The 26269-nt window shown below is 43.9% G+C and overlaps 1 protein-coding gene across 4 annotated transcripts in view; it reads left to right on the top strand.

Annotated features, from left to right (window-relative positions):
- STX5 (syntaxin 5) overlaps positions 1 to 26156 on the top strand; it is a 28370-nt gene extending 2214 nt beyond the window's left edge. For 3 of the 4 annotated variants that reach the window (XM_019954848.2, XM_019954850.2, XM_019954849.2), the window contains 8 exons: positions 65 to 120; positions 239 to 309; positions 5220 to 5336; positions 5414 to 5470; positions 5629 to 5710; positions 6185 to 6291; positions 6460 to 6581; positions 25406 to 26156. In XM_019954848.2, coding sequence (XP_019810407.2) covers positions 65 to 120; positions 239 to 309; positions 5220 to 5336; positions 5414 to 5470; positions 5629 to 5710; positions 6185 to 6291; positions 6460 to 6581; positions 25406 to 25565 — 772 coding nt within the window. In that variant the 3' untranslated portion in view covers positions 25566 to 26156. Of the gene's footprint in view, positions 1 to 64; positions 121 to 238; positions 310 to 5219; positions 5337 to 5413; positions 5471 to 5628; positions 5711 to 6184; positions 6292 to 6459; positions 6582 to 19739; positions 20306 to 25405 lie in introns of those variants that run through there. The other variant, XM_070783034.1, reaches the window with a different exon arrangement.
- Positions 26157 to 26269: the final 113 nt, after the last annotated feature.

The raw sequence follows: 26269 nt of genomic DNA, 5'->3' as shown, positions 1-26269 counted from the left end.
GTGCTAAGGTGGGAAAGGTCCTCTCCTTCCCTTCCACGGTGTTCTCACTTGTGCTCATTTGCAGGCGCATTGGGAAAGACCTCAGCAACACATTTGCCAAGCTGGAGAAGCTGACAATCTGTGAGTGTTCCTGGACCTTTCAGAGCTGGGGCAATGAACACCGGAGGGCTGAGGAACCATACTGTCTTGAGTCTGGTCTCCGACCTCACCTGTGGTGGCTTCTTGTTTGTCTCTGCAGTGGCAAAGCGCAAGTCCCTCTTTGATGATAAGGCAGTGGAAATTGAGGAGCTAACTTATATCATCAAACAGGTGAGCGACTAGCGATCAGGAGAGTCGGGCATTCCAGTTGCATCACTTCCATCTCTTTCCCTTGCTCTAGAGTCTCAGAGCAAGTTTCTCTGCTGCTGCTGCTAAGTCGCTTCAGTTGTGTCCGACTCTGTGCGACCCCATAGATGGCAGCCCACCAGGCTCCCCCGTCCCTAGGATTCTCCAGGCAAGAACACTGGAGTGGGTTGCCATTTCCTTCTCCGATGCATGAAAGTGAAAAGTGAAAGTGAAGTTGCTCAGTCATGTCTGACTCTTAGTGACCCCATGGACTGTAGCCCACCAGCTCCTCCGCCCATGGGATTTTCCAGGCAAGAGTACTGGAGTGGGGTGCCATTCTAGCCAACTCCAAACATCCTACTCCTCTGTTGTGTCAGTGGTCATCTGCCATGTACAAAGCTGGACACTTAGCACACAAGCATTATGAGGTAGATACCAGCCTTTAAGGGCTTATTGTCTGGAAGAGGTATCCAGTCCCATAAACTCACGCTTACAATGAATAGGCAGCAAGTGGCACAAAAAAGATGGTACAAAAAGATGAATGAGATTCTGGGTACACTGGGAAAGATTTTATCGAGGAGGTGAAAACTGAGCTGATTTCGAGGCTTGTGGAGAGGCAACAGAAGAACATTTGAGACAGAACAAACAGTGTGCACCGGCATGTCTCATAAAAAGGAAAAGTTCAAGTCTTTGCTCAGATGTCATGTGCTCAGGGAGGCCTACGTTGCTGTTTAATACCCCAGCCCCTCCAGCTCTGATCTCCCTTACCTTGCTCTATTTTCTTGTTTATAGCACTTGATACATTCTAACAGTCTCTTTCAAGCTTGTGTCTGTTGTTTGTTTCCTCCCACTTACCTCCTGGACAAAAAAGAAAATAACAAATGGGAATGCCACAAGAGCAGAAATTTTTCTTTCTCTTTGTTCAGGGATGTATCCCAGATACCTGTGACAGTGTCTGGCGTGTAGTGCTCAATGGTTCAGTTGTGTCTGTCTCCTTGCAACCACATGAATGTAGCCCACCAGGCTCCTCTGTCCATGGAATTCTTCAGGCAAGAAGTGGGTTGCCATTTCCTACTCCAGAGGATCTTCCCGACCCAGGGATTGAACCTGTGTCTCTTGTGTCTCCTCCATTGGCAGGCAGATTCTTTACCACTGCGCCACCTGGGAATCCCCTGGCGTGTAGTCCTTGCTCAATACTTGTTGATCAGATGAGTGATCGGCAGCAGATGAGGCTGAAATTGTAGACTGGTAGGTGGTTGTAAAGACCATCATGGGGCTTGCAAAGGAGTGTAGAATCACTCTAAATGTGTGGGCTGCAAAGACGATTAGAACCTGGATTCCAGTTCTATCTGCAAGACACTGTTATAGCAGCTCTAACGATATGATTTGCTTCTTTCCCAGAATAATGTGATAAGGATAACGTGAGAAATTGAATGTCCATGGGAGGAAAAAACACCCTGGAGCGTGAATGGGCAGAGAGGTGAGGGTAGAGGCTTGTGCAGTTGTCTGGTATGAAGATGATTATGGCAGAGGCCAAAGGGCAGACACGTTGAAGAGATGCTGTGCTGAATGGAAGAGGGTTCCATCAACTACTGGGGTGTTATTACTCTTTTTTAAATATTTATGTGTTTGCCTGCATTGGGTCTTCGCTGTGACATGTGGGACCTTCACTGCCGTCATGGGGGATCTTTCCCCGCAGTGCACTGATTCTCTAGTTACAGCGTGTGTGCTCAGTAGCTGTGGCATCTTGGCTTAGTTGCTTCAGACCATTTGGGATCTTAGTTCGTTAACCAAGGATTGAACCCAAGTCCCGTGCTTTGCAAGGCAGATTCTTAACCACTGGACCACCAGGGAAGTCCCTGTTGGAGCATTATTGCATAGGTAACCACTGACTGGATTGAGACAGACTTCAAATCCCAGGCCTCACCACTTATGACGTTGGGTAAGCTAGCTTATCCTGGAGAAGGAAGGGGAAAGATCCCCTAGAGAAGGAAATGGCAACCCACTCCATTATTCTTGCCTGGAAAATCACATGGATGGGGGAGCCTGGCAGGCCACACCCTTTTAAAGAAAAAGGCGATGAGAACAGTACCCACCTTGCAGGGTTGTTGTGAGGCTTCATTGGTTTATTTTTTCAATCCCTCACATTACTGAGTGACTTTTGGCTGCCTGGTTCTGGGGATTCAACAGCAAAGAAGACCCATGTGATCCCTGCCTTTGGGAACTTCGTTTCCAAGTGGGTGAACCAAACAGTATATGCTGCTGCTGCTGCTAAGTCACCTCAGTCGTGTCAGACTCTGTGCGACCCCATAGACGGCAGCCCACCAGGGTCCCCAGTCCCTGGGACTCTCCAGGCAAGAACACTGGAGTAGGTTGCCATTTCCTTCTCCAGTGCATGAAAGTGAAAAGTGAAAGTGAAGTTGCTCAGTCATGTCTGACTCTTGGGACCCCATGGACTGCAGCCAGTAGGCTCCTCCATCCATGGGATTTTCCAGGCAAGGGTACTGGAGTGGGGTGCCATCGCCTTCTCCAAAACAGTATATAAATAAACAGAAAATACAATTTCAGGTGGTGGGTCATCCTATTAAATAAGGAGAGTAAGCTCCGCAGGGTAGGAGCCACGTTATATGGGGTGATCTGGGATGGCATAGCTGAGGAAGGGACATGGAGACCTGAATGGTAAGGAAAAAATTGATCATCCAAAGATTGGAGGGGCACGGTCTAGAAAGTGGGAGTAGCAAAGGGAGAGGCCCTGAGGCCTGAGTGGCTTTGATACATTTGACACATGTGGAAGGGGCCAGCGTGGCTGCAGCACAGCCAGTGAGGAGGAGGCTGGGGGGTAAGGCCAGAGGAGCGGGCAGACCAAGGCCGTGTAGCTGCGTCAGCTCGGTGAGGAATGTGGATTCTTTTCTAGATTTAGTGGGAAGCTCTTAGAAGATTTTAAGAGTGGGGATGACATACATGCCCTGTTTTGGGTTTGGAGGGTCACTCTGGTTGTTGTGTAGAAACGGCTTGTTGGGGGCAGACTCTGAAAGGAAGGTCACTTAGGAGGCTCTAGGCGATTTTCGAAAGAGAGGACAGTTTGGACTAGAGTGGCTTTGTTAGAGAAGAAAATGAGTGGACATATTCAGAGTGTATGTTGGAATCAACTGGGTTCTTTGTGGATTCCTTGTAGATTAAGGGAAGGGAGGAATTGAAGATGACTTGCTAAGTTTTTGGTCTGAGCAGCTGGTGAATGGTGGTGCCATTTACCAAAATGGCACAGAGGAAGGCGGAATAGCTTTTCAGGGCAGGTGGAGGATAAAGAGTTGCTTTCTGGGTTAAGTTGAAGAGAAAGTCATAAGCTGCTTAGCAAGTTGTGTGGTGCACGGTAATCAAAGCCAGGGCTGCTGTTCTGTTCACAAGGTCTGAATACATAGTAAATGCTCAGTGAAGGTTGTCATTGTGCTGTGGCGTATAGGTTGGGTTAAGGAGTTGTCAGTATGTGACTTAGAAGCTTTTAGCTTGGGCACCTAAGTGGGGAGTAGTGGCATTTTCTGAGCTCCTAGGGGAGGAGATTTTATGGGGGGAAACCTGGAATACCATTTCGAATACATGGCTGTCAGCAGCAGAAATTGTCCAGAGGACTTGAGAATCCTTGGGGCTGGGGTACTAATTCAGGGGACTGTTGGAGGGATTCTAGAAGTTGCCTGATCTAGTATTTTTTAGCCTATTTTTTGAGCCATTTGTGACCCCTTTCCCCTCCCCCTCCTCTTTCTCCTCTGGTCCTGCCCTGGACCTAGCTGCTCTGGGGCAAGCTTTCTCTGCCACTCCGGGTCAGTCCTTCATCTCCCTTGTCTTGTGAGGCCCTCAGCAGGCAGGATTGGGAAAGCAGAGGATCCAGTGGCCTCGTGTAGAAAGCCTGGCTGTGCTACTAACTCATGTATAAAGTTCGACAAGTCACACCTTTCACTCTTTTGCAATAGTAATTTAAAATATATTAATTAAAATAATTTAAAATATATGTGTGTGTGTATATAAGTCACTCAGTCGTATCTGACTCTTTGCAACCCCATGGACTGTATAAGTCTACCAGGCTCCTCTGTCCATGGAATTCTCCAGGCAAGAATACTGGCATGGTATCTATTCCCTTCTCCAGGAGATGTTCCTGACCCAGGGGTGGAACCTTGGTCTCTTGCCTCCTGACTGTCTAAGCCACCAGGAAAGCCCATATGTGTATATTTGGCTGCACCGGGTCTTAGTTGCAGCATGCAACTTCACTGCAGTTCAAGGTTCATTCTTCAGTCTTCATTGCAGCACACGGATCTTTAGTTGTGGTGTGTAGGATCTAGTTCCCTGACCAGGGGTTGAACCCGGGCCCCCTGCACTGGGAGTGCAGAGTCTTAGCCACTGTCCCCCAGGGAAGTCCCTGCAGTAGTAATTTTTTATTTTTTTATTTTTATTTATTTTTTTAGTAGTAATTTTTTAAAAGGAATTGTGTATATAAAAAGCATTTCGTTAATGTTTGAAGGACTCCTCCCATCTCCTGAGTACAACACAGATGCTTTTTGGTCAGCACGCTCTGGGTCTGAGATTCTGGCCTTTTAAGGGGTCTGTGGCCATGAGCAGTAGTGAGCAGGGCAGTAGGGTGGAGGGAGTAAACAACTCAGTTCTTTACAGACAGACGAGGCCACATTTCACCTCTTTCTGGCTCTACTCTGCAGGGACTGAGCCAGAGCAACCTCCAGAGGTTGGACTGTACCAGCAGGCCCTTCTGGCCTGACTGTCTGAGACAGCATCACCCCTGCTAGTATGTTCATCCTGCCATCCCTGCCAGAGACGTCCACGTGGGAGAGACACTGGCTGAGCCCCCACCTCCCTGGTTGATACTGTTTTTCTGTTGACTCTTTCACCAGGACATCAATAGCCTCAACAAACAAATTGCCCAGCTTCAGGACTTCGTGAGGGCCAAGGGCAGCCAGAGTGGCCGGCACCTGCAAACCCATTCCAACACCATCGTGGTCTCCCTGCAGGTGGGACCAGGGAGAGGGGGTGGCAGAAGGGAGGAGGCGTTGTCTTCTCTGGCTGATCCTCTCTCCTCCTCTTCCAGTCAAAACTGGCCTCCATGTCCAACGACTTCAAGTCAGTTTTAGAAGTGAGGACAGAGGTGAGAAGAAGCTGGGTAGGAGGGATAGGAATCTGGGCATGAGGGCCCCAGAGGGCAGTGGGAAGGGCAAGGGCAACAGGGTCACGGGCACCAGGGGCAATCTAATGTGCCCGCTTTCCAGAGGCCTCAGGACCTTTGCATTTCTTCCCCAAACCCAGAACCTGAAGCAGCAGAGAAGCCGGCGGGAGCAGTTCTCCCGGGCGCCTGTATCAGCCCTGCCCCTTGCCCCCAACCACCTGGGTAAGTCACAGGCAAGTCAGGGAGCCCTGAGGGGTAAGGCATAGTGACTCTGGGTCTCAGGGTATCTCCCTAAGGCAGGGGTTGGGTAGGAGAGCAGAGGATTAAGGAAGTTGCTTTCTTTAGGCTTTCTCAGAGGTCACTCCTGATGCCTGGGATCTATAATCCGCATCTAGCCTCCAGCATTCTCCCCTGTTGAGGGTGAATCCAGTCATGTTCAAAAGAATGAGCTTTTTAAATTTTTGGTCCACTTAGTCATTATATTCACAGTCATTCATTCTCAAAACCACCCTTTGAGAAAGCAACTATCATTATCCCCCATTTTACAGGTGAGAACACTGAGGCTCAGAGAGGTTAAATGACTTGTCCAGGGTCACAAGGCTAGTAAGTGCCAGAGCTGGGATTCAAATCCAGAGCATATGGGCTTTGAATCTTTTAACTGCTAAGAAGTGCCATGTTGTCTTTCTTCCCCCCCAGGGGGCGGTGCTGTGGTTTTGGGGGCGGAGTCCCGAGCCTCTGGGGATGTGGCCATTGACATGATGGACTCTAGGACCAGCCAGCAGCTGCAGCTCATTGACGAGCAGGTACGCACGCTCTGAGGCAGGGAGGAGTTGTTCCCCTGTTTTCTCCTGTGGTCACAAGCAAGTGTTTGGCATGTGCCATGGGTGGAATGGCCAACTGGAAAGCCCCAGAGAGGCAGGACCCACCCTCAGAAGCTCCTGTTGTTCATGTACGCTCTCTCTCCTCTGAAGGATTCTTACATCCAGAGCCGGGCAGACACCATGCAGAACATTGAGTCCACAATTGTTGAGCTGGGCTCCATCTTCCAGCAGTTGGCACACATGGTTAAGGAACAGGAAGAAACCATTCAGAGGTGAGACACTTTCTCTCTTTAACCTCAAAACCAGGAGCCTTGTCTTCCCTGTGGATTGGCATCCTAGAGGTCCCCAGGGACAGCTTAATGCCCTTTGGAAGAGAAGAGTGAATCCTGTCCACACATAAGGTTCAGTTCACCTGTCTCCATCCACACCACAAGTATTAATTGAGCACCTGTTCCATGTCAGGCACTGTCATAGGCGCTGGGGATATGGTGATGAGTAGAACGGTTAAGTCTGTTCTGTGGAACTTACTTTGTAGTATGGAATTCGATAGAGTGAGTAAGGACAACTGTTTAAAAAGAATTGAGAAGAAATTTTCAGGTGGTGATAAGGCCTAATACAGAAAACTAGGATGCAGTGTTGAGAAAGTGATGGAGGAGGAATATCAGATTGGGTGGCAGGGCAGGCTGCTCTGAAGGCTTCGTATTGAAGCAGAGACGTGAATGACAAGAGGGATCCAAACACGCAAAGGAAAGGGTAAGAGTAGTCTAGGCACTGCAGACAGCCAGAACAGAGGCCATCCAATGGGACAGTCTTACTTTATTAAAGAATCAAGGAGGCCAGTGGAGCTGGGAAGCAGTGAACAGGAAGAGAGAAGTGCAGGATGAGGCCGGAGGGAGGTAGGCAGAGCCAACCCACAGGAGGGCCTCTGCTCCCCTGGTACCCTTGCTACTGCACAAAGCATTTTATCTGCTCCTGTTCTTTGGCACTTGGCATTCAGTCAGTCATAGAGATACAGCCAAAGACAAAAGCGATAAAGATCCCTGCCCTCGTGGAACGTACATCATAGTAGGGCAAATAATTTAGAATATACGTCATAAGTAAATGGTCCAGTATATATTTTTGACCAGTGATAAATCCATAAATAAAAGTAGAGTAGGATAAATTAATCAGGAGTTCTAGGTTTGGAGGAGCAAGTTGTAATTTTAAATAAGGATGGCTGTGGTAGGCCCTATTAAGAAGATGACATCCTTCCAAGATGGGGGGAAGGTGAGGGAGTTTGCTGTATGGATATATGGAGAAGAGTACCAGGCAGAGGGCAGAACCTATGTAAAGGCCTTCAGGCAAGAACATGTCTGTTGAGTTGAAGGATAGCAAAGAAGCCACTGCATCTGGCGACAAGTGAGGAGAAGAGTAGTACCAGCTGAGGTTAGAGGGGAAATGGGAGGCCAGACCAGGTGGGGCCTTTTAAAGCCCATGTGAAAAGTGAAAGTTGCTCAGTCGTGTCTGACTCTTTGTGACCCCATGGACTATACAGTTAATGGAATTCTCCAGGCCAGAATACTGGAGTAGGTAGCCTTTCCCTTCTCCAGGGGATCTTCCCAACCCAGGGATCGAACCCAGGTCTCCCTCATGGCGGCTGGATTCTTTACCAGTTGAGCCACAGGGAAGCCCGCATGGGGAGCCAGTGCAGAGTATTGATTGATTTGATTGACTGGCCATGCTAGGTTTTCATTGCTGGGAGCGGGCTTTCTCTAGTTGCGGCAAGCAGATAGCTTCTCTCTCTGTTTTGGAGCAGTGGCTGTAGGGTGTGCAAGCTCAGTAGTTGTGGTGCATGGGCTCAGTTGCCCTGTGGTGTGTGGAATCTTCCCAGACTAGGGATCAAACCCATGTCTGCTGCCTTGGCAGGTAGATTAGACCACCAGGGAAGTCCCATTGTAGGGTTTTAGTGGAAGGTTATACTATCTGACATCTATTTTATTTTTGTTTATGTTTTGTGTTGCACTGCACAGCTTGTGGGATCTTAGTTCCTCGACCAGGGCCACTGCATGGAAGTACCAAGTCCTAACTACTGGACTTCCAAGGGATTCCCTCCTCTGGGAAGTCCCTCTGACTTCTATTTTAAAAAGATCATTTAGTTGCCATAGTCAGAACAGATTGTAAAGGCCTAGAATACAAGCAGAGAGATGAATTCAGAGGCCTTTGCAGTAATCTAGGCAGGAGGTAGTGATAGTTGGGGCCAAGGCTGAATGAGTAGTAGTTGCATTCTGGATATATTTTGGAGGTAGAACCAGCAGGATCAGTTACTTGATGAACTGAATGCAAGGTATGAGAGAAAAAGAGTTTATGATAACTCCAGGCTTTTGATGTGAGCGATTGAAGGGATTCATGTCCTTCACTAGAAATAGACAGAGCTAGTTACTCAGACAGAGCAGATTTGGGGCAAAATAAGTTGTGTTCCAACAAGAAGTGGACAGTTGTCTGTTAGACATCTAAGTGGAAATAGTGAACAGGCTGATAGATGTAAGGAGTTGAAAAGACAGGTTATGGGCCAAAAATGGGCAGAATTGAACTTTGAAACTAGGCCAAGGGAGTTCTGAGAAAGAGGAGGATCAAGCGCTGAGTCCCAAAGGCTATTTCTGGAATCAAGTCTCAATCCCAGGAGAGGACACTGAACAGGAGCACAGCTTGTGAGAGAGGAAGAGAAATGAATGAAGATGATGTCCTGGGAGTCAGGAGGAGAAAGTAAGTCAGGGAAAGAATGACCAGCTGTGACAGATTTTGCTTTGAGGCCAAGCAAGATGAGAGCTGAGGATTTAATTAGCCTGTTTAGTTCATTAATATTTAGTGTAATATTTGCTAAGGTTCGATTTAGATCTACCATTTTACAGTTTTTTTGTTTTTCCCTTCTCTCTCTTTTTTTTTGGTTCCTCCTCCTTCTTTTCCGTCTTGAACAGTTGCGAAAATCCATATAAATTTGTTGGTATTTTAGCTATATGTAATTGGTTTGTTTGTTTTTTTTAGTGGTTGCTATAGGGATTATCAGATCAGATTAGTCACTCAGTTGTGTCCGACTCTTTGCGACCCCATGAATCGCAGCACGCAGGCCTCCCTGTCCAACACCAACTCCCGGAGTTCACTGAGACTCATGTCCATCGAGTCAGTGATGCCATCCAGCCATCTCATCCTCTGTCGTCCCCTTCTCCTCCTGCCCCCAATCCCTCCCAGCATCAGAGTCTTTTCCAATGAGTCAACTCTTCGCATGAGGTGGCCAAAGTACTGGAGTTTCAGCTTTAGCATCATTCCTTCCAAAGAAATCCTAGGGCTGATCTCCTTCAGAGTGGACTGGTTGGATCTCCTTGCAGTCCAAGGGACTCTCAAGAGTCTTCTCCAACACCACAGTTCAAAAGCATCAATTCTTCGGCACTCAGCCTTCTTCACAGTCCAACTCTCACATCCATACATGACCACAGGAAAAACCATAGCCTTGACTAGATGGACCTTTGTTGGCAAAGTAATGTCTCTGCTTTTGAATATGCTATCTAGGTTGGTCATAACTTTCCTTCCAAGGAGTAAGTGTCTTTTAATTTCATGGCTTCAGTCACCATCTGCAGTGATTTTGGAGCTCAAAAAAATAAAGTCTGACACTGTTTCCACTGTTTCCCCATCTATTTCCCATGAAGTGATGGGACCGGATGCCATGATCGTAGTTTTCTGAATGTTGAGCTTTAAGCCAACTTTTTCACTCTCCTCTTTCACTTTCATCAAGAGGTTTTTTAGTTCCTCTTCACTTTCTGCCATAAGGGTGGTGTCATCTGCATATCTGAGGTTATTGATATTTCTCCCGGCAATCTTGATTCCAGCTAGTGTTTCTTCCAGTCCAGCGTTTCTCATGATGTACTCTGCATATAAGTTAAATAAACAGGGTGACAATACACAGCCTTGACGTACTCCTTTTCCTATTTGGAACCAGTCTGTTGTTCCATGTCCAGTTCTAATTGTTGCTTCCTGACCTGCATACAGATTTCTCAAGAGGCAGGTCAGGTGGTCTGGTATTCCCATCTCTTGAAGAATTTTCCACAGTTTATTGTGATCCACACAGTCAAAGGCTTTGGCATAGTCAATAAAGCAGAAATAGATGTTTTTCTAGAACTCTCTTGCTTTTTCCATGATCCAGGGGATGTTGGCAATTTGATCTCTGGTTCCTCTGCCTTTTCTAAAACCAGCTTGAACATCAGGAAGTTCACGGTTCACATATTGCTGAAGCCTGGCTTGGAGAATTTTGAGCATTACTTCACTAGCGTGTGAGATGAGTGCAGTTGTGCAGTAGTTTGAGCATTCTTTGGTACTGCCTTTCTTTGGGATTGGAATGAAAACTGACTTTTTCCAGTCCTGTGGCCACTGCTGAGTTTTCCAAATTTGCTGGCATATTGAGTGCAGCACGTTCACAGCATCGTCTTTCAGGATTTGGAATAGCTCAACTGGAATTCCATCACCTCCACTAGCTTTGTTCATAGTGATGCTTTCTAAGGCCCACTTGACTTCACATTCCAGGATGTCTGGCTCTAGGTCAGTGATCACACCATCGTGATTATCTGGGTCGTGAAGATCTTTTTTGTACAGTTCTTCTGTGTATTCTTGCCACCTCTTCTTAATATCTTCTGCTTCTGTTAGGTCCATACCATTTCTGTCCTTTATCAAGCCTAGCTCTTCCCGGTCTGCTTCATAGAAAATGTGAGAACTTTTCAACCCCCCTCCTTCATCTTTTATGCTCTAGTTGTCACATTTGTTGTATCTACATAAGTTTATAAATCCCACAATACCACAGTATAATTTTTATCTTAAAGAAATTAGAGGAAAAAGTAGTCTTTTGTGTTACTCATATATTTACTCTTTGCATTGCTCTTCATTTCTTCCTGAATACCCAGTTTCCATCTGGCATCACTTCCCTTAAACCTCGAGAATTTTGTTTAGTACCTTTTTTAAAAATTGATTTTTATTTTTGGTTCTGCTGGGTCTTTGTTGCTGCGTGCAGACTTTCTCTGATTGCATTGAATGGGAGCTCTCTAATTGTGCTGCTCAGGCTCTTGTTGCAGAGCCTGGCGCTCTAGGGTGCTTGTGCTCAGTAGTTGGGGTCTCAGGGTTTAGAGCCTGTGAGCTCAGTAGTTGCAAGCACAGGCTTAGTTGCCCCAAGGCATGGGGAATCTTCCTGGACCAGGGGTCGAACCTGTGTTCCCTACATAAGGAGGCCATACAGATTCTTAACCCCTAGACCACTAAAGAAGTCCTCTTTAGTACTTTTTATAGTGCAGCTCTACTAATGACAAATTCTTTTATCTAAAATTTCATTATTTCACCCACATTTTTGAAGAATAGTCTTTCTGCTTAAAGTGCTTTAAATACATCATTCTACTGTCTTTTAGCCTTTCATTCCTAATGAGAAGTCAGTGGTAATTCTAACTTCTGTATGTAATCTCTGACTGCTTCTGCTTTTCAATTTTTTTTTCTTCTTTTCTGTGGTTTTCAGCAGTTGATCATTTATGTACCTAGATGTGGTTTCCTTTGAATTTATGCTGCTTGGGGTTCTCTGAGCTTCCTGAATCTGTAAATTTATGTCTTTCACAAAGTTTAGGAAATATTTCACCATTATTTCTTTCGAAATTTTTTCTCCTCTTTGTCTTCTTCCACGAATATATATTTGTATACATATGTAAATCAACTGTAGGAATTTCTTGGTGGTTCAGTGGTTAGGACTCTGTGCTTTCACTGTTGAAGGCCTGGGTTTGATCCCTGGTGGAAGAACTAAAATCCCACAAGCTGTGCAAAGCGGCTCCCCCAAAAAATCCACTGTAACTATATTTTGTTGAGATATATGTACATATATATATCTCAACAAATTGCATCTTATTAAGATGCATTTAATGTCAGCTGTCCCTACATTATCAAGAACAAATTTGATCATTTGATTAAGGTGATAATAAATGATCTCTGTTTTTAGAGTATATTTCTTCTTTGTAGTCAGCAAATGATTTATTGGATATCTTGTTCCCCAAGACCCTTTAACCTGTTTTTAGGAGCCAGTTATGATGCTTGTCTGGTCTGAATCAATTTATCTAATTCAGGTACATTTTTTTTCTATAAACAAAAGCTTTTCTTTATTAACTGCATGAGCTGAAGTTCACCTTAATCAGGCTGGATAAAACCTTAATTATTTTCCTGTATTTTCAGAGTAAGTAGTTTGTGGAGCAGGTGCCAACATAGAGGCTAAGGAGGTTTTAATTCTTGTTTTAATTCTTCCTTGTTTTTGAGTATCATTATGGACTTAAGGTTTTTATTTATGTTTTGTATTACAATTAGTTAGGATAATGATTATTTTCAGTGTTCAGATTGTTCCCAGTTTGTCCAGTGAAAGACAAGAGATTTTTGTTTTGTTTTTTTTTAAAGAATGGGAAAAAATAAATGTATGTATGTATTGTATTGGGAATGATCCAACAGAGAAATAAAAATTGATATTATAACAGGAAGGGGGAAGAACTCTTAAAAGTTTATGTCCTGGAGCAGGTGAGAGGAAGTGGGGAGCCAGTGCATAAGTAGAAGACTTGAATTTAAGAGAAGCTAGTGATAGCTGGGTGGAGAAGGCAATGGCACCCCACTCCAGTACTTTTCCCTGGAAAATCCCATGGATGGAGGAGCCTGGTAGCCTGTAGTCCATGGGGTCGCTAAGAGTCGGACACGACTGATCGACTTCACTTTCACTTTTCACTTTCATGCATTGGAGAAGGAAATGGCAACCCACTCCAGTGTTGTTGCCTGGAGAATCCCAGGGATGGGGGAGCCTGTTGGGCTGCCATCTATGGAGTCGCACAGAATTGGACACGACTGAATCGACTTGGCAGCAGCAGCAGCAGCAGTGATAGCTGGGAAAGTGGACATTTTCTGCTCCCCCCTGAGGGGAGGGACCAAGATAATTGAACTCAGCACTGTATCAATGGCTGGTGCTCAACACCTACTAGTTGAATAAATAAACATCCTTTTAACCATTGGTTGCCAAAGCTGGATGTTCATAGGAACCCCCTATAGAGCTTATAAAAACTGAGTATCTTGCCAGCCAGTGACTGGCAGCCTCTGCATAAGGCAGGGCCTGGCAGCTAACCAGACCAGGGGCCAGCCACACCTACTGGACCACCTACGCGTAGTCATCCCCATCACAACAGAGGGGCCCACGCAATACGGGGCAGCCCTGGAGCATACAGCTCTGGTAATCAGGAGATAGGATGCACAGGACAGCTCCTACAAAAGGCCATTTCTCTAAGGTCAAGAAACGACCAACCTGCCAGATACATGGAAATAGAAACAGCAAATTAGACAAATTGAGGTTACAGAGGAGCTTGTTCCAATCAAAGGGACAAGACCCCAGAAGAAAAACTAAGTGAAGTGGAGATCGGTGAACTCCCTGATAGAGTTCAAGGTAATGATCATAAAGATGAAAGAACTCCAGAGAAGAATGGATGAACACAGAAGTTTAACAAAGAGTTAGAAGATACAAAGAAAAACCAAACAGATGAACATAACTGAAATGAAAAATACACTAGAAGAAATCAACAGTAGATTAAATGACATAGAGGAATTCTATCACATTCTATCGAATATCTTCCAGTGAGTTGGAAGATAGAGTAGTAGAAATCACTGAAGCTAAGAAGAAAAAAAAAGTGAACACAGTTTAAGAGATTTCCAGGGCATCAAGTGTGCTAACATCTGCATTGTAGGGGTTCCAGAGGAGGGAAAAAGAGACAGAGAGCATATTTAGAGATATACTTGCTGAAAGTTTTCCTGACCTGGAAAAAGGAATAGACATCCATGTCCAGGAAGCCCAGAGAGTCCCAAACAGGATCAACTCCAAAGAAGACCACAACAAGACACATTGTAATTAAAATGGCAAAAATTAAAGACAAAGAGAGAATAGTAAAAGCAGCAAGGGGAGACTTTCCTGGTAGTCCCGTGGCTCCAGAGATAAGAACACCTGAATATGTAAAGGAAATATTAACAGACATAAAGAGAGAAACTGACATAAAGGGAGGAATTGAATAGTGAATGAGTGAGTGAAGTCGCTCAGTGGTGTCCAACTCTTTTCGACCCCATGGACTGTAGCCTACCAGGCTCCTCTGTCCATGGGATTTTCCAGGCAATAGTCCTGGAGTGGATTGCCATTTCCTTCTATTAATGGACACATCAGATAAGAAGTCAATAATGTGTCATTTAGGCACTGGCCTTAAATATAGAGAACAATTCTCCAAAAGCAGCAGAATACAAATTCTTTTCAAGTGCATATGGAACATTTTCCAGGACATACTACATGCTAGGCCACAAAATGTACATGTGTACTAAGTCTCTTCAGTCATGTCTGACTCTTTGTGACCCTATGGACTGTAGCTTGCCATGCTCCTCTGTCCATGGATTCTCCAGGCAAGAATACTGGAGTGGGTTGTGATAGGACACAAAACAAGTCTTAGTAAATTTAATAAAATTGAAATCATAGCAAGCATCTTTTCCAGCCACAGTGCTGTAAGAGTGGAAATCAACTAAAAAAAAAGAAGAAGAAGAAATCAGCTATAAGAAGAAAACTGCAAAAAACACAAACAAGTGGAGGCTAAAAAATATGTTGCTAAACAAACAGTGGATCACTGAGGAAATGAAAAGAGAAATAAAAATTACTTGGAGACAAATGAAAATGAAAACAATCCAAAATATGTGGGACTTCCTACAACAGCAGTTCTAAGAAGGATGTTTATAGCAGTAGAAGTCTGCTTCAGGAAATAAAAATCTCAACTAAACAACCTATGCTTACACCTGAAGGAACTAGAAAAAGAACAAAGTTAGTAGAGAAAAGAAGTAATAAAAATTAGAGCAGAAATAAGTGAAATAAAGACAAAAAAAATAGAAAAGATCAATGAAACTAAGAAGAGATAGACAAGATTGATAAACCTTTAGCCAGACTTAACCCAAGAAGAAAAAAAAGAGGGCCTAAGACAATAAAAATCAGAAATGAAAAAGGAAGAATTATAACTGATCTACAGAAATACAAAGGATCAAAAGAGTTTACTATGGAAAACTATATGCAAATAACATGGACAACCTAGAAGCAATGGACAAATTCCTAGATATGTTTAATCTCCCAAGATGAACTAGGAAGAAATAGAAGATATGAACAGATATTATCAGTAATGAAATTGAATCAGTAATTTTTTAAATTTTTATTTGCTTAGTTTTGGCTGTGCTGGGTCGTCATTGCTGTGGGTGGGCTTTCTCTGGTTGTGGCAAGCAGGGGCTACTTTCTCTTTGCAGTGTGAAGGCTTCTCATTGCAGTGATTTTCTTGTTGTAGAGCATGGGCTCTAGAGGCTGCAGGCTCCAGTAGTTGTGGTACACTGGCTTAGTTGCCCTCCAGCACGTGAAATTTTCCCAGACCAGGGATTGAACCCATATCCCCTGCATTGGCAGGTAGATTCTTTCCACTGGGCCACCAGGGAAGTCCTGAATCAGTAATTTTTAAAAACTTCCAACAGAAGTCCAGGACCAGATGGCTTCACAGGTGAATTCTACCAAATGTTTAGAGAAGAGTTAATACCTATCCTTTTCAAATTATGTCAAAACACTGCAGAGGAGGAAATGATTCTAAACTCATTCTACAAACCCAGCATCACCCTGATATCAAACCAAAGATATCACAAAAAATAAATTTACAGGCTGGTATCACTGATAAAACATAGATGCAAAAATCCTCAACATATTAGCAGACTGAATCCAACAATGCATTAAAAACATGTACCATGATCAAGTGGGAATATTTATTCCAGTGATGCAGGGATTTTCAATATCTACAAATCCATCAATGCGATATATACTACATTAAATAAATTGAAGAAAAATATATGATCATTGCAGTAGAGGCAAATACAAGATTTTGACAAAGTTCAACATCCATTTATGATTAAAAAAAAAAAAAAATACACAAAGTGGGCATAGAAGGAACATACTTCAACATAACAAAGGCCATATATGATAAGCCCACAGTTAACACCATACTCAGTGGTGAAAAGCTGAAACCATTTCCTTGAAATTAGCTACAGGAATGCTCATTCTCAACATTATATTACCCAACATAGTATTGGAAGTTCCAGCCACAGCAATCAGAAGAAGAAAAAGAAATGAAAGGAATCCAGATTTTAAAGGAAGAAGTAAAACTGTCACTGTTTGCAGATGACATGATTCCATACATAGAAAATCCAAAAAGAGCTCATCAATAAATTTAGTAAAATTGAAGGATACAAAAGTAATTCACAGAAATCTGTTTCATTTTTATCTGCTAGCAACAAACTATCAGAGAAATGAAAGAAACTCATTTACAGTCGCATCAAAGAGAATACTAAGGAATAAATATAACGCAGTAAAAGGACAGTACTTGGAAAACTGTAAGACACCGATGAAAGAAACTGAAGAGGACACAAATAGATAGAAATGATGCACCATGTTCTTGGATTGGAAGAATTAGTATCATTAAAATGACCATACTACTCAAGGCAATCTACAGATTCAGTGCAATCCCTATCAAAATACTAATGGCATTTTTTCATAGACTAGAGCAAGTCATTTTAAAATTTGTATGGAAACACAAAAGACTCAACAGTATCCAAAACAGTCTTGAGAAAGAACAGAGCTTGAGGTATCATGCTCCCTGTCTTCAGATTGCACTACAAAGCTACTGCTGAAACTTTGATTACTATTAGAACAGTATGGTATGGTACTGAAACAAAAATGGGCTTCCCCAGTGCCGCCGTGGTAAAGAATCCACCTACAATGCAGGAGGCAAATGAGATGCCGGTGGGACCCCTGGCTTGAGAAGATCCCCTGAAGGAGGAAATGGCAACCCACTCCAGTATTCTTGCCTGGAAAATCCCCTAGACAGAGGAGCCTGTCGGGCTACAGTCCACAGGGTCACAAAGAGTCAAATGCAACTGAACACACGCTGTGAAACAAAACAGACATCAATGAAACAGAATGAGAGCCCAGAAATAAATGCACATACTCTGGTCAGTGAATCAATGACAAAGGAAGTACGAATATACCATTAAAGAGACAGTCTCTTTAATAAGTAGTCCTGAGGAGACTGGATAGCTGCACGTAAAGGAATGAAATTAGAGCATTTTTCTCACACCATAAAGTAAACTCCAAGTGTGGAAATTCCCTGGTGGTCTAGCAGTTAGGACTCTGCGCTTATACTGCCGGGGGCTGGGGTTTGATCCCTGGTCAGGGAACTAAGGTCTAGAAGCCACAAGGTGTGTCAACAAAAAAAGTAAACTTGAAGTGGATTAAAGACCTAAATGTAAGGCCAGAAGCTATGAAAATTCCTAGAAGAAAACACAGGCAGAATACTCTTTGACATAAATCATAGCAATATTTTTTTGCATCCATATCCTAAAGCAAACAAAACCAAAAGTAAACAAATGGGATCTAATCAAAGTTTTGCACAGCGAAGAAAACCATTGACAAAACAAAAAGATAGCCTACTGACTGGGAGAATATATTTGCAAATAATACAACTAATGGGTTAACATACAAAATGTATAAATAGCTCATGCACCTCAACATTAAAAAATCAAGCAACCTGATTAAACAAAGGAGCAGAGGGACTTCCCTGGCACTCAAGTGGTTAAGACTTCACACTCCAAGGCAGAAGGTATAGTTCAATCCCTGATTGGGGAACTGGGATCCCGCATGCCGCATAGGGCGGCCAAAAAGAAAAAGAGCAGAAGACTTGAATGGATATGTTTCCACAGAAAACATACAGATGGCCAGCCGGCACCCAAAAAGATGCTTAACATCATTAATCATTAGAGATATGCAAATCAGAACTACAATAAGACATCACCTCATACCTGTCAGAGTGGCTATCATCAAAAAGACCACCAATAAACTGTAGCAAGGGTAATGAAGAAAAGGGAACCCTTGTGCACTGTTGGTGGGAATGTAAGTTGGTGCGGCCACGGTGTAAAACAGTAGGGAGGTTCCTCAAAAAAGTAAAAATAGAACAACCCTATTGTCCAACAATTCCACTCCTGGGTATATATCCAAAGAAAATGAAAACACTAGTTTGAAAAGATACATTCACCCCAGTGTTCACAGCAGCACTATTTAGAATAGCCAAGATACAGAAGCATTCTAAGTATCCATCAACTGATGAATGGATAAGGAAATGTGGTAGGTGTATACAATGGAATACTCTGAACCATAAAAAAGAAAGAAATGTTGCCATTTGCAACAACTGTTACAACAGTGAATAGATTTGGAGTGTAATAGGCTTAGTGAAATAAGTCAGAGGAAGACAAATACTGTATGATAATCACTAAATGTGGAATCTGAAAAATAAGACAAATTAGTGAATATGACAAAAAAGAAACTGACTCAGATATAAGGAACAATTTAGTGTTTGACAGTGGGGAGGGGCACCATGGGGGTAAGGGATTAAGAAGTACAGGCTACTCTGTATAAAATAAATAAGCTACTAGAATATATTGTACAGTTTAGGGAATATAACCAATATTTTATAATATCGGTAAATGGAGTATGCTGCTGCTGCTGCTGCTAAGTCACTTCAGTCGTGTCTGACTCTGTGTGACCCCATAGATGGCAGCCCACCAGGCTCCCCCGTCCCTGGGATTCTCCAGGCAAGAACACTGGAGTGGGTTGCCAGTTCCTTCTCCAATGCATGAAAGTGAAAAGTGAAAGCGAAGTCGCTCAGTTGTGTCCGACTCTTAGCGACCTCATGGACTGTGGCCTACCAGGCAAGAGTTCTGGAGTGGGGTGCCATCGCCTTCTCCGAAATGGAGTATAACCTTTAAAAATTGTGACTCACTGTGTGGTACATCTCAAACATATAATATTTTAAATCAGCATCAGTTTTAAAAATGAAGAGGAAAAAAATGAATGAATATAACAAAACAGAAGCAGATTCATATAGAGAACAAACTAGTGGTTACTGATGGGGAGAGGGAACGGAGAGAGGCAGGATGGGGGAGGGGTTTAAGAGAAAAATTATATATAAAATAAATGACAAGAATGTATTTTACAGCACTGGGAATATAGCCAACATTTTATAATAACTTTTTTAACTATTGAATTTCTTTCAGTATTGCTTTTGTCTTATGTTTTGTTTTTTGGCCACTAAGCACGTGGGGTCTTAGCTCTCTGACCAGGGATCAAACCCACACCCCCTGTGTTGGAAGGCAAAGTCCTAACCACCAGGGAAGTTCCTATAATAACTTTAAATGCAGTATAACCTATAAAAATTTTGTTTTACACCTGAAACTAATGTAGTATCTTAAATCATCTATACCTAATTATAAATGTATATTTTTTCCTCTTAAAAAAAAATATGAAGGTTCCTGGAAGTCCACTGCACTCACATCTGTGGAGTCAGAATCTCCAAGTGTGAGGCCAGGAACCTGTTTTTTCACCTTGCCGAGTTCTTCAGGCTACTTCAGTGTTCTCAGTTTGGCAAGAAGAAAGGCTATTAGCAGAGGACCTCAAGAAGCGAAGGTGTGGGCGTTTTGAGCAATCCGCAGGTTGACACCCGCCCGCCCACTTGCTCCGAGGCCTTCAGGCAGCGCCGGTCCGGTGGCTCTTCACTGCCCCACAGCACCAGCAGGGCGCTTTTACTCGTGGGTGTTGATCCGGTGAAACTGGGTGAACACCTCCTTCTGTGTAAAGCGGATTTCCCAACACTGATCCATCAAGCAGCCTCACATATTCAACTGGGCAATTTAAAAGCTCTGTGAAGACAGCTCTCTTGGTCCTAGAATCAGGAAGATTGACTGAGTCTTACCTGGTTCACCTGAGATCTAGGGAATCCCTTGCTGAGTTAGGCCATAAACACTAGAGCTCTTCAGGTGACAATGTATTTTGAATATTAAAATATTATAGATTCAAAGAATCAGGTTTGTAAAAGATGTTTGTATTCTTTCCCCAATGTATATGGTTAAAATTGTTAGAGTTAGGGGCTTCCCTGGCAGTCCAGTGGCTTAGGACTCCAAACTTCCCATTGGATTTGGTCTCTGGTTTGGGAACTAAGATCCTCCATGGTTGTGTGGGGGGTGGTGTGTGTGTGTATGTACTAAGATCTTCCGTGGGTATGTGTGGGTGTGTGTCCATGTCTGTCCCCCACGTGTGTGTGTGTGTGTGTGTGTGTGTGTGTGTGTGTGTGTACATGCTCTCAGTCAGTCAGTCATGTCTGACTCTCTTTGACCCTTTGGACTGTAGCCCACCAGGCTCCTCTGTCCATGGGATTTTCTGGGCAAGAATACTGGAGTGGGTTGCCATTTCCTCCTCCAGGGTATCTTCCCAACCCAGGAATCCAACCAGCATCTCCTGCATCTTCTACCTGCATTTTGGGCAGATTCTTTACCGATGAGCCATCGGAGAAGCTCGGCAAAAAAAACAAAAACCTGAAAGCCTTTTTTTTTTTTTTTTTTTTTAATTTATTTATTTATTTAGTTTTGGCTGCTTTGGGTCTTCATTGCAGCAGACAGGATCTTTCGTTTAGATTTGGGGGCTCAGTAGTTGAGATGTGCTGGCTTAATCACCCCATGAAGTGAAAATGATAGTGCTAGTCGCTCAGTCATCTCCAACTCCTTGTGACCCCATGGACTGTAGCCCTCCAGGCTCCTCTGTCCATGGGATTCTCCAGGCAGAATACTGGAGTGGGTTGCCATTCCCTCTTCCAGGGGATCTTCCTGTCCCAGGGACTGAATCCAGGTCTCCAGTCTGGAGCGTGTGGGATTGTAGTTTCCCAACCAGTGACAGAACCAGAGTCCTTGGCACTGACAGCACAGAGTTCTAACCACTGGACATCAGGGGATCCCCTGGAAGATGGATTCTTAGCCACTGGACCCCTAGGGAAGTCCCTGAAAGCCTTTTATAAACAAACAGAAAAATAGAATTACAGTGTATATACAACCTGACAACTAATCTTCCTTGAAAGAGTGTCGTAAGTATTTTTCAGTGTTAGTAGTTATTTGTTCTTTGGTTTAGCAAACATTAGTTGTTGCTGCTGTGAGCTAGTCCTCCTGGATCTGGGGGTGGGGAGAGAACACAGGAGGCAGTGAACCGGTGCTGAGTGCAGAGAATGAGATTAGTTCTGGACATCTCGAGCGAGCTCACACTTCAAGGGACAGCCAAGAGGCATGGTTTGATGCTCGGAAAAGAGAGGGCTAAGCTAGAGATAAAGGATGTAGGATTCAGCAGCTTCTTGGTGAAACCATGGAGGTAAATGAGACCATCCAGAGACAATGGGCAAAGTGAAAATAAGGCCCGAATAGATCCCCATGGATTCCAGGTATACCTGGTGAAGGAAAAAATCTGTCCAAGAGACTGAGGTTTTAGGGAGATGAGAGAAAAAAGCAAAGAAATATGTCCTTAGAAGCTGAGGTGGAAAGAATTTTAGGGAGGAAGGAGTGGTTATTTCTTGGTGCCCCTGAGAAAGAAATGTGAATTAAGGATCCTCAGGTGTTATTTGCATCAGGGGGCTTGGATTAACTGGATCAGTGCCAGCAGATTCCGTTGAGTGGATCAGAAGCAATCCAGCAGTAGATTGAAACATAAAAGGAAAATAACAAGGGAGAGAAAATTTGTGGACAATGATATGAACAAGAAATTTAAATTCTGAAAGGATGATATTCTTAAAATAGACACAGATACTCTTGTGTTTGCTTCCTGCAAATGCCAGTGGATCTGGATTTTAGCACTCTCCTGAGAAACCACTGATTTATTCCAGATTTCTTGCAGGAGACCTGGTTTGATTCCTCGGTAGGGAAGATCAGCTGGGGAAGGGATAGGCTACCCACTCCAGTATTCTTGGGCTTCCCTTGTGGCTCAGCTAGTAAAGAATCTGCCTGCAATGTGGGAGTCCTGGGTTCGATCCTTGGGTTGGGAAGATACCCTGGAGAAGGGAAAGGATACCCACTGCAGTATTCTGGCCTGGAGAATTCCATGGACCATATAGTCCATGAAGTCGAGAAGAGTCAGACACAGCTGACTTTCACTTTCTCCACCTGTAGTCTCCTGGGCCCCACCGTAGAATGTGAGACCTAAGAATTTGCCTTTTTTTCCCCCCTGGCTTTGCTGCTCAGGTTCTGGGATCTTAGTTCCCTGACTAGAGATCCAACCTCGAAATGAAAGCCCTTGAGTCCTAACCACTGGACTACCAGGGAATTTCCAGAATTTGCATTTTTGAGGTTCCTGGTGGTCCAGTGATTAAGACCCAGTGCTTTCACTGCTGTGGGCCCAAGTTTGATCCCTGCATGGGGAACTAAGATTGCAAAAGCTACTCAGCACGGCAAAAAAAAAAAAAGAAGAACTTGTATTTTTGAGATGCTTAATAGGTGATTCTTATTTTTTCTAAGGTATAAAAAACGCTACTGATCTACTAGAGTTCCTTGTGTTACTCGGTCATTTTCCTTTTCCCTCCAACTTGTAGATTAAAAAATTTCAAACAATAGAAAAGTTGGGAGGATAGCAGAAGGGACATCTATAATGATTCACCTAGATTCACCAACTGTTGACTTTTTATCACATTTACTTCCTCTCACCTTTTTTTTTTTTTCCCTGAATCATTTAAAAGTAGGTGCAGGGTCGGGGACCAGAGGGAAGTTCAAGAAGGAGGGGACGTGTGTTTATCTTTGGTTGATTCATGTTGATATACAGCAGAAACCACCACAACACTGTAAAGTAATTATCCTCCAATTAAAAATAAATAGGCACTTCCCTGGTGGTTCAATGGCTAAGCCTCTGCACTCCCAGTGCAGGGGGCCTGGATTCAATCCCTCGTCAGGGAACTAGATCCCACATGCTGCAACTAAGAGATCCTGCATGCCTAAACTAAGACCTGGTGCAGCCAAATATTTTAAAATAAATAAAGAACAATAAATAAATAAACAAAGCTGTGTGTATGTAAAAAAAAAAAGTAGGTGCAAACTTCATGACAGTTTTTTTCAAACATCATGTGTTATCCCCAGATACTTCAGCAAGCATCTGCCAAGAATAAGTATTTCTCCTGAACAGCCTCAATATCATTATCAAACCTAAGAAATTGAACACTTCTCCAACACAACCCAATAATCAATCCATACTCAAATTTCCCCAACTCTTCGAAAAAAAAATTAGCCTTTTCCTTTCAATTTAAGATTTAGACAACATTCATACATTCAACTGTTGTGTCTCTTTAGTCTGCCTTTTTTAGTGTGTGTGATAATTTACTTTTTTTTTTTGAGACCAGTGCCTCTTATACAAAGTCATACACGTGTGTTTGTCCGATGTTTGTCCCTCTGATTAAATTTAAGTTCAGTAGTTTGGGCCATCCCTGTAGGCAGTCATATCAGTGGACACTTGATGAGGTCCTCTTTATTGGAGATACCTGTTTGGTCTCTTGTTCAAGGTGGTGACACTCAGACTTAAGTCATCATGGAGGACACTTTGAGTCCCCTGTGCACTGTTTGTCCCTATGATTAAGTTCAGTGCTTTTGGCCGGCTGTGTAGGTGATCACATCAGGAGGCACTTGGTGAGGTTATCTCTGTATCGGCCTGCTGGTGATCCTTGCCTGATTCGTTTGAGAGTGTGTGTGGCAAAATGGTCATTTTCTAATTTGCTCATTCCTTCTACATTAATTAGCTTATATTTTTCCATAAAGAAGGAACTTCCTCTCTTTAAAATTACTATTGAGTGATAGTAACTTCTTCCCTTGTACTAGTTTTCATTCACGGACTCCCATTTAAAATCTTTTATATGCCAGATTGCATTCGTTGTTCCTCCATTTTTGTTAAGTGAAGCCATTATAATTGCCAATATGAATGAGCTTTATTGGGCATGAGATGACAGTGCATCCACACTGAGAAATGTAATTATACCAGAAACTAGGGAACCTGAGACTTTAGCCTCTCTGACATAAATAGGGAGTCATGTAGAATCCAGGCTTCTGTATTTGGACAGAGATTAGGTTGTCATACACCTGACCACCTTGCCAGGACCTTGGGCTTGCAGCCACTGGCCCAGCCTTTTCTCTCACTTTCTTCCTTGATTACCAGGCTCCACCAACTTTTCTGACCTCACAGCTCCCAAAGGTCCCTGCTCCCAGCAACTCCCTTTGCAAAGACCTAAGTTTATATTTGATTTTTAGGATTGTATATGCAGATCAGCTGGGAAATGTTTGATTTTCCTCAGCAATGTCTCAAGCGATTGCCCTTCTTCTGAGGGCTTCTCTATACCCTGAGAGACATGTTCTAATATAGGGCTTTTCTCATCCCTTGACTTTCTGTCCATATCATCAGGTTCTTTTCTCACTTAGAATGAGGGTTTCCTGACCATGATTTTCTGTGACCCCCTTATTGCAAATCAGTACTGTTTATTAGAGGCTTCCCAGGTGGCCCTAGTGGCCTGCCCATGCAGGAGACGCAAGAGACACAGGTTCAAGCCCTGGGTTGAGGAGATCCCATGGAGAAGGAAATGGCAATGGGCTCCAGTATTGCTGCCTGGAAGATCCCCTGGACAGAGGAGACTGGCTGGCTTCAGTCCATGAGGTTGCAAAGAGTTAAACACAACTGAGCACACACCGTTAATTAGACAAAAATCAGTAAATACCGATGAGCAAAAAATTATATAGACGTTTTGGATTCTCTTAGTATGGGTTGGGCACTTTATATAACTCATTTAAGCCTGACAAGAAACCTAGGATTTGTGTTATCGTTTTTTTCTTCCTTTGCAGTTGAGGAAAATGAGACTTGAGGATACATGAGTGGCTTAGGTTCATTAGCTAATAAGTTGCTGAGACAAGACTTGTTTATATTACCCTTCCAGAGCTTTTTCCTCTATGTGTTCATGCTGAATTACTTCAGTTGTATCTGACTCTGTGGGACCTATGGACTATAGCCCACCAGACTCCTCTATCCAGGGGATTTTTTAGGCAAGAATATATACATGCATAAAAAATACAGTTCAACAGCATTCTTTTTAATCCAACATCCTTCTCTTTCCCCTCCTCCCGAACCTATCCTCAGGATCGACGAGAATGTGCTGGGAGCCCAGCTGGACGTGGAGGCCGCCCACTCAGAGATCCTCAAGTACTTCCAGTCGGTCACATCCAACCGGTGGCTCATGGTCAAAATCTTCCTCATCCTCATTGTCTTCTTCATCATCTTTGTGGTCTTCCTTGCCTGAACCCTCTCCACTCTGAGGCACTCCATGGGGGTTTGGAACCCTTATGGGAGAGCAGGTGGCCAGAGCTGCCACTGAGCCTGTGCAGGGTGCTTGGGAGAAGGGCCCCGTTTCCTTGGAACTGCTAAGAATGACCACTGCCCTCGGTCCCCCACTCCTTGCCTCTGGCCACCCAGCCCTCCCCTCACCACCCTCCAGCCCATGAAACACACACGGTTCTGGATTTGGACTCTGCTGTGAAGTGGCTGGAAAGGAGCAGAGGCCAACTGAGGGGCTCGTCGGGGAGATTGTCTCTACCAGGAGATTTTTATAAACCCTCCCCAGCCTGTCGCAAAGGGAACTTTGGCAGCAAGGGGAGATGATGCCTTTCCCCACATTCTTGAGAGCAAGGAGAGGAAGTGAAACTGCCCCAGGGACCAACTTTCCCATCTGGGTTAGAATTTGACCTCTTCTTCCTCTCTTCACCACATGAGGCAGGGGGCCCTGAGCCCCTCGGCTGCCTGCACAACCCCAACTTTGGCTGCAGATGACTCTCAATCTGCCAAACGTGCTGCAGCCCGTTTTCTCCCAATTACAGCAAGACTGTCAGCCTCACTAGCCATGTCGTCATTTCTGGGTGGGAGCGCCGAAGAAGGGCCTAGGCAGAAATGGAGGGAGCCTGCTGCCCAGTATTACAACTGAAAGGGCTGGACTGATGACCCTGAGGG

The sequence above is a fragment of the Bos indicus genome, chromosome 29, assembly GCF_029378745.1.
Source record: "Bos indicus isolate NIAB-ARS_2022 breed Sahiwal x Tharparkar chromosome 29, NIAB-ARS_B.indTharparkar_mat_pri_1.0, whole genome shotgun sequence".
In the NCBI taxonomy this organism is placed as follows: domain Eukaryota; kingdom Metazoa; phylum Chordata; class Mammalia; order Artiodactyla; family Bovidae; genus Bos; species Bos indicus.
Note: the sequence above shows the minus strand (reverse complement) of the source record. Positions and strands in the feature narration are given on the sequence as shown.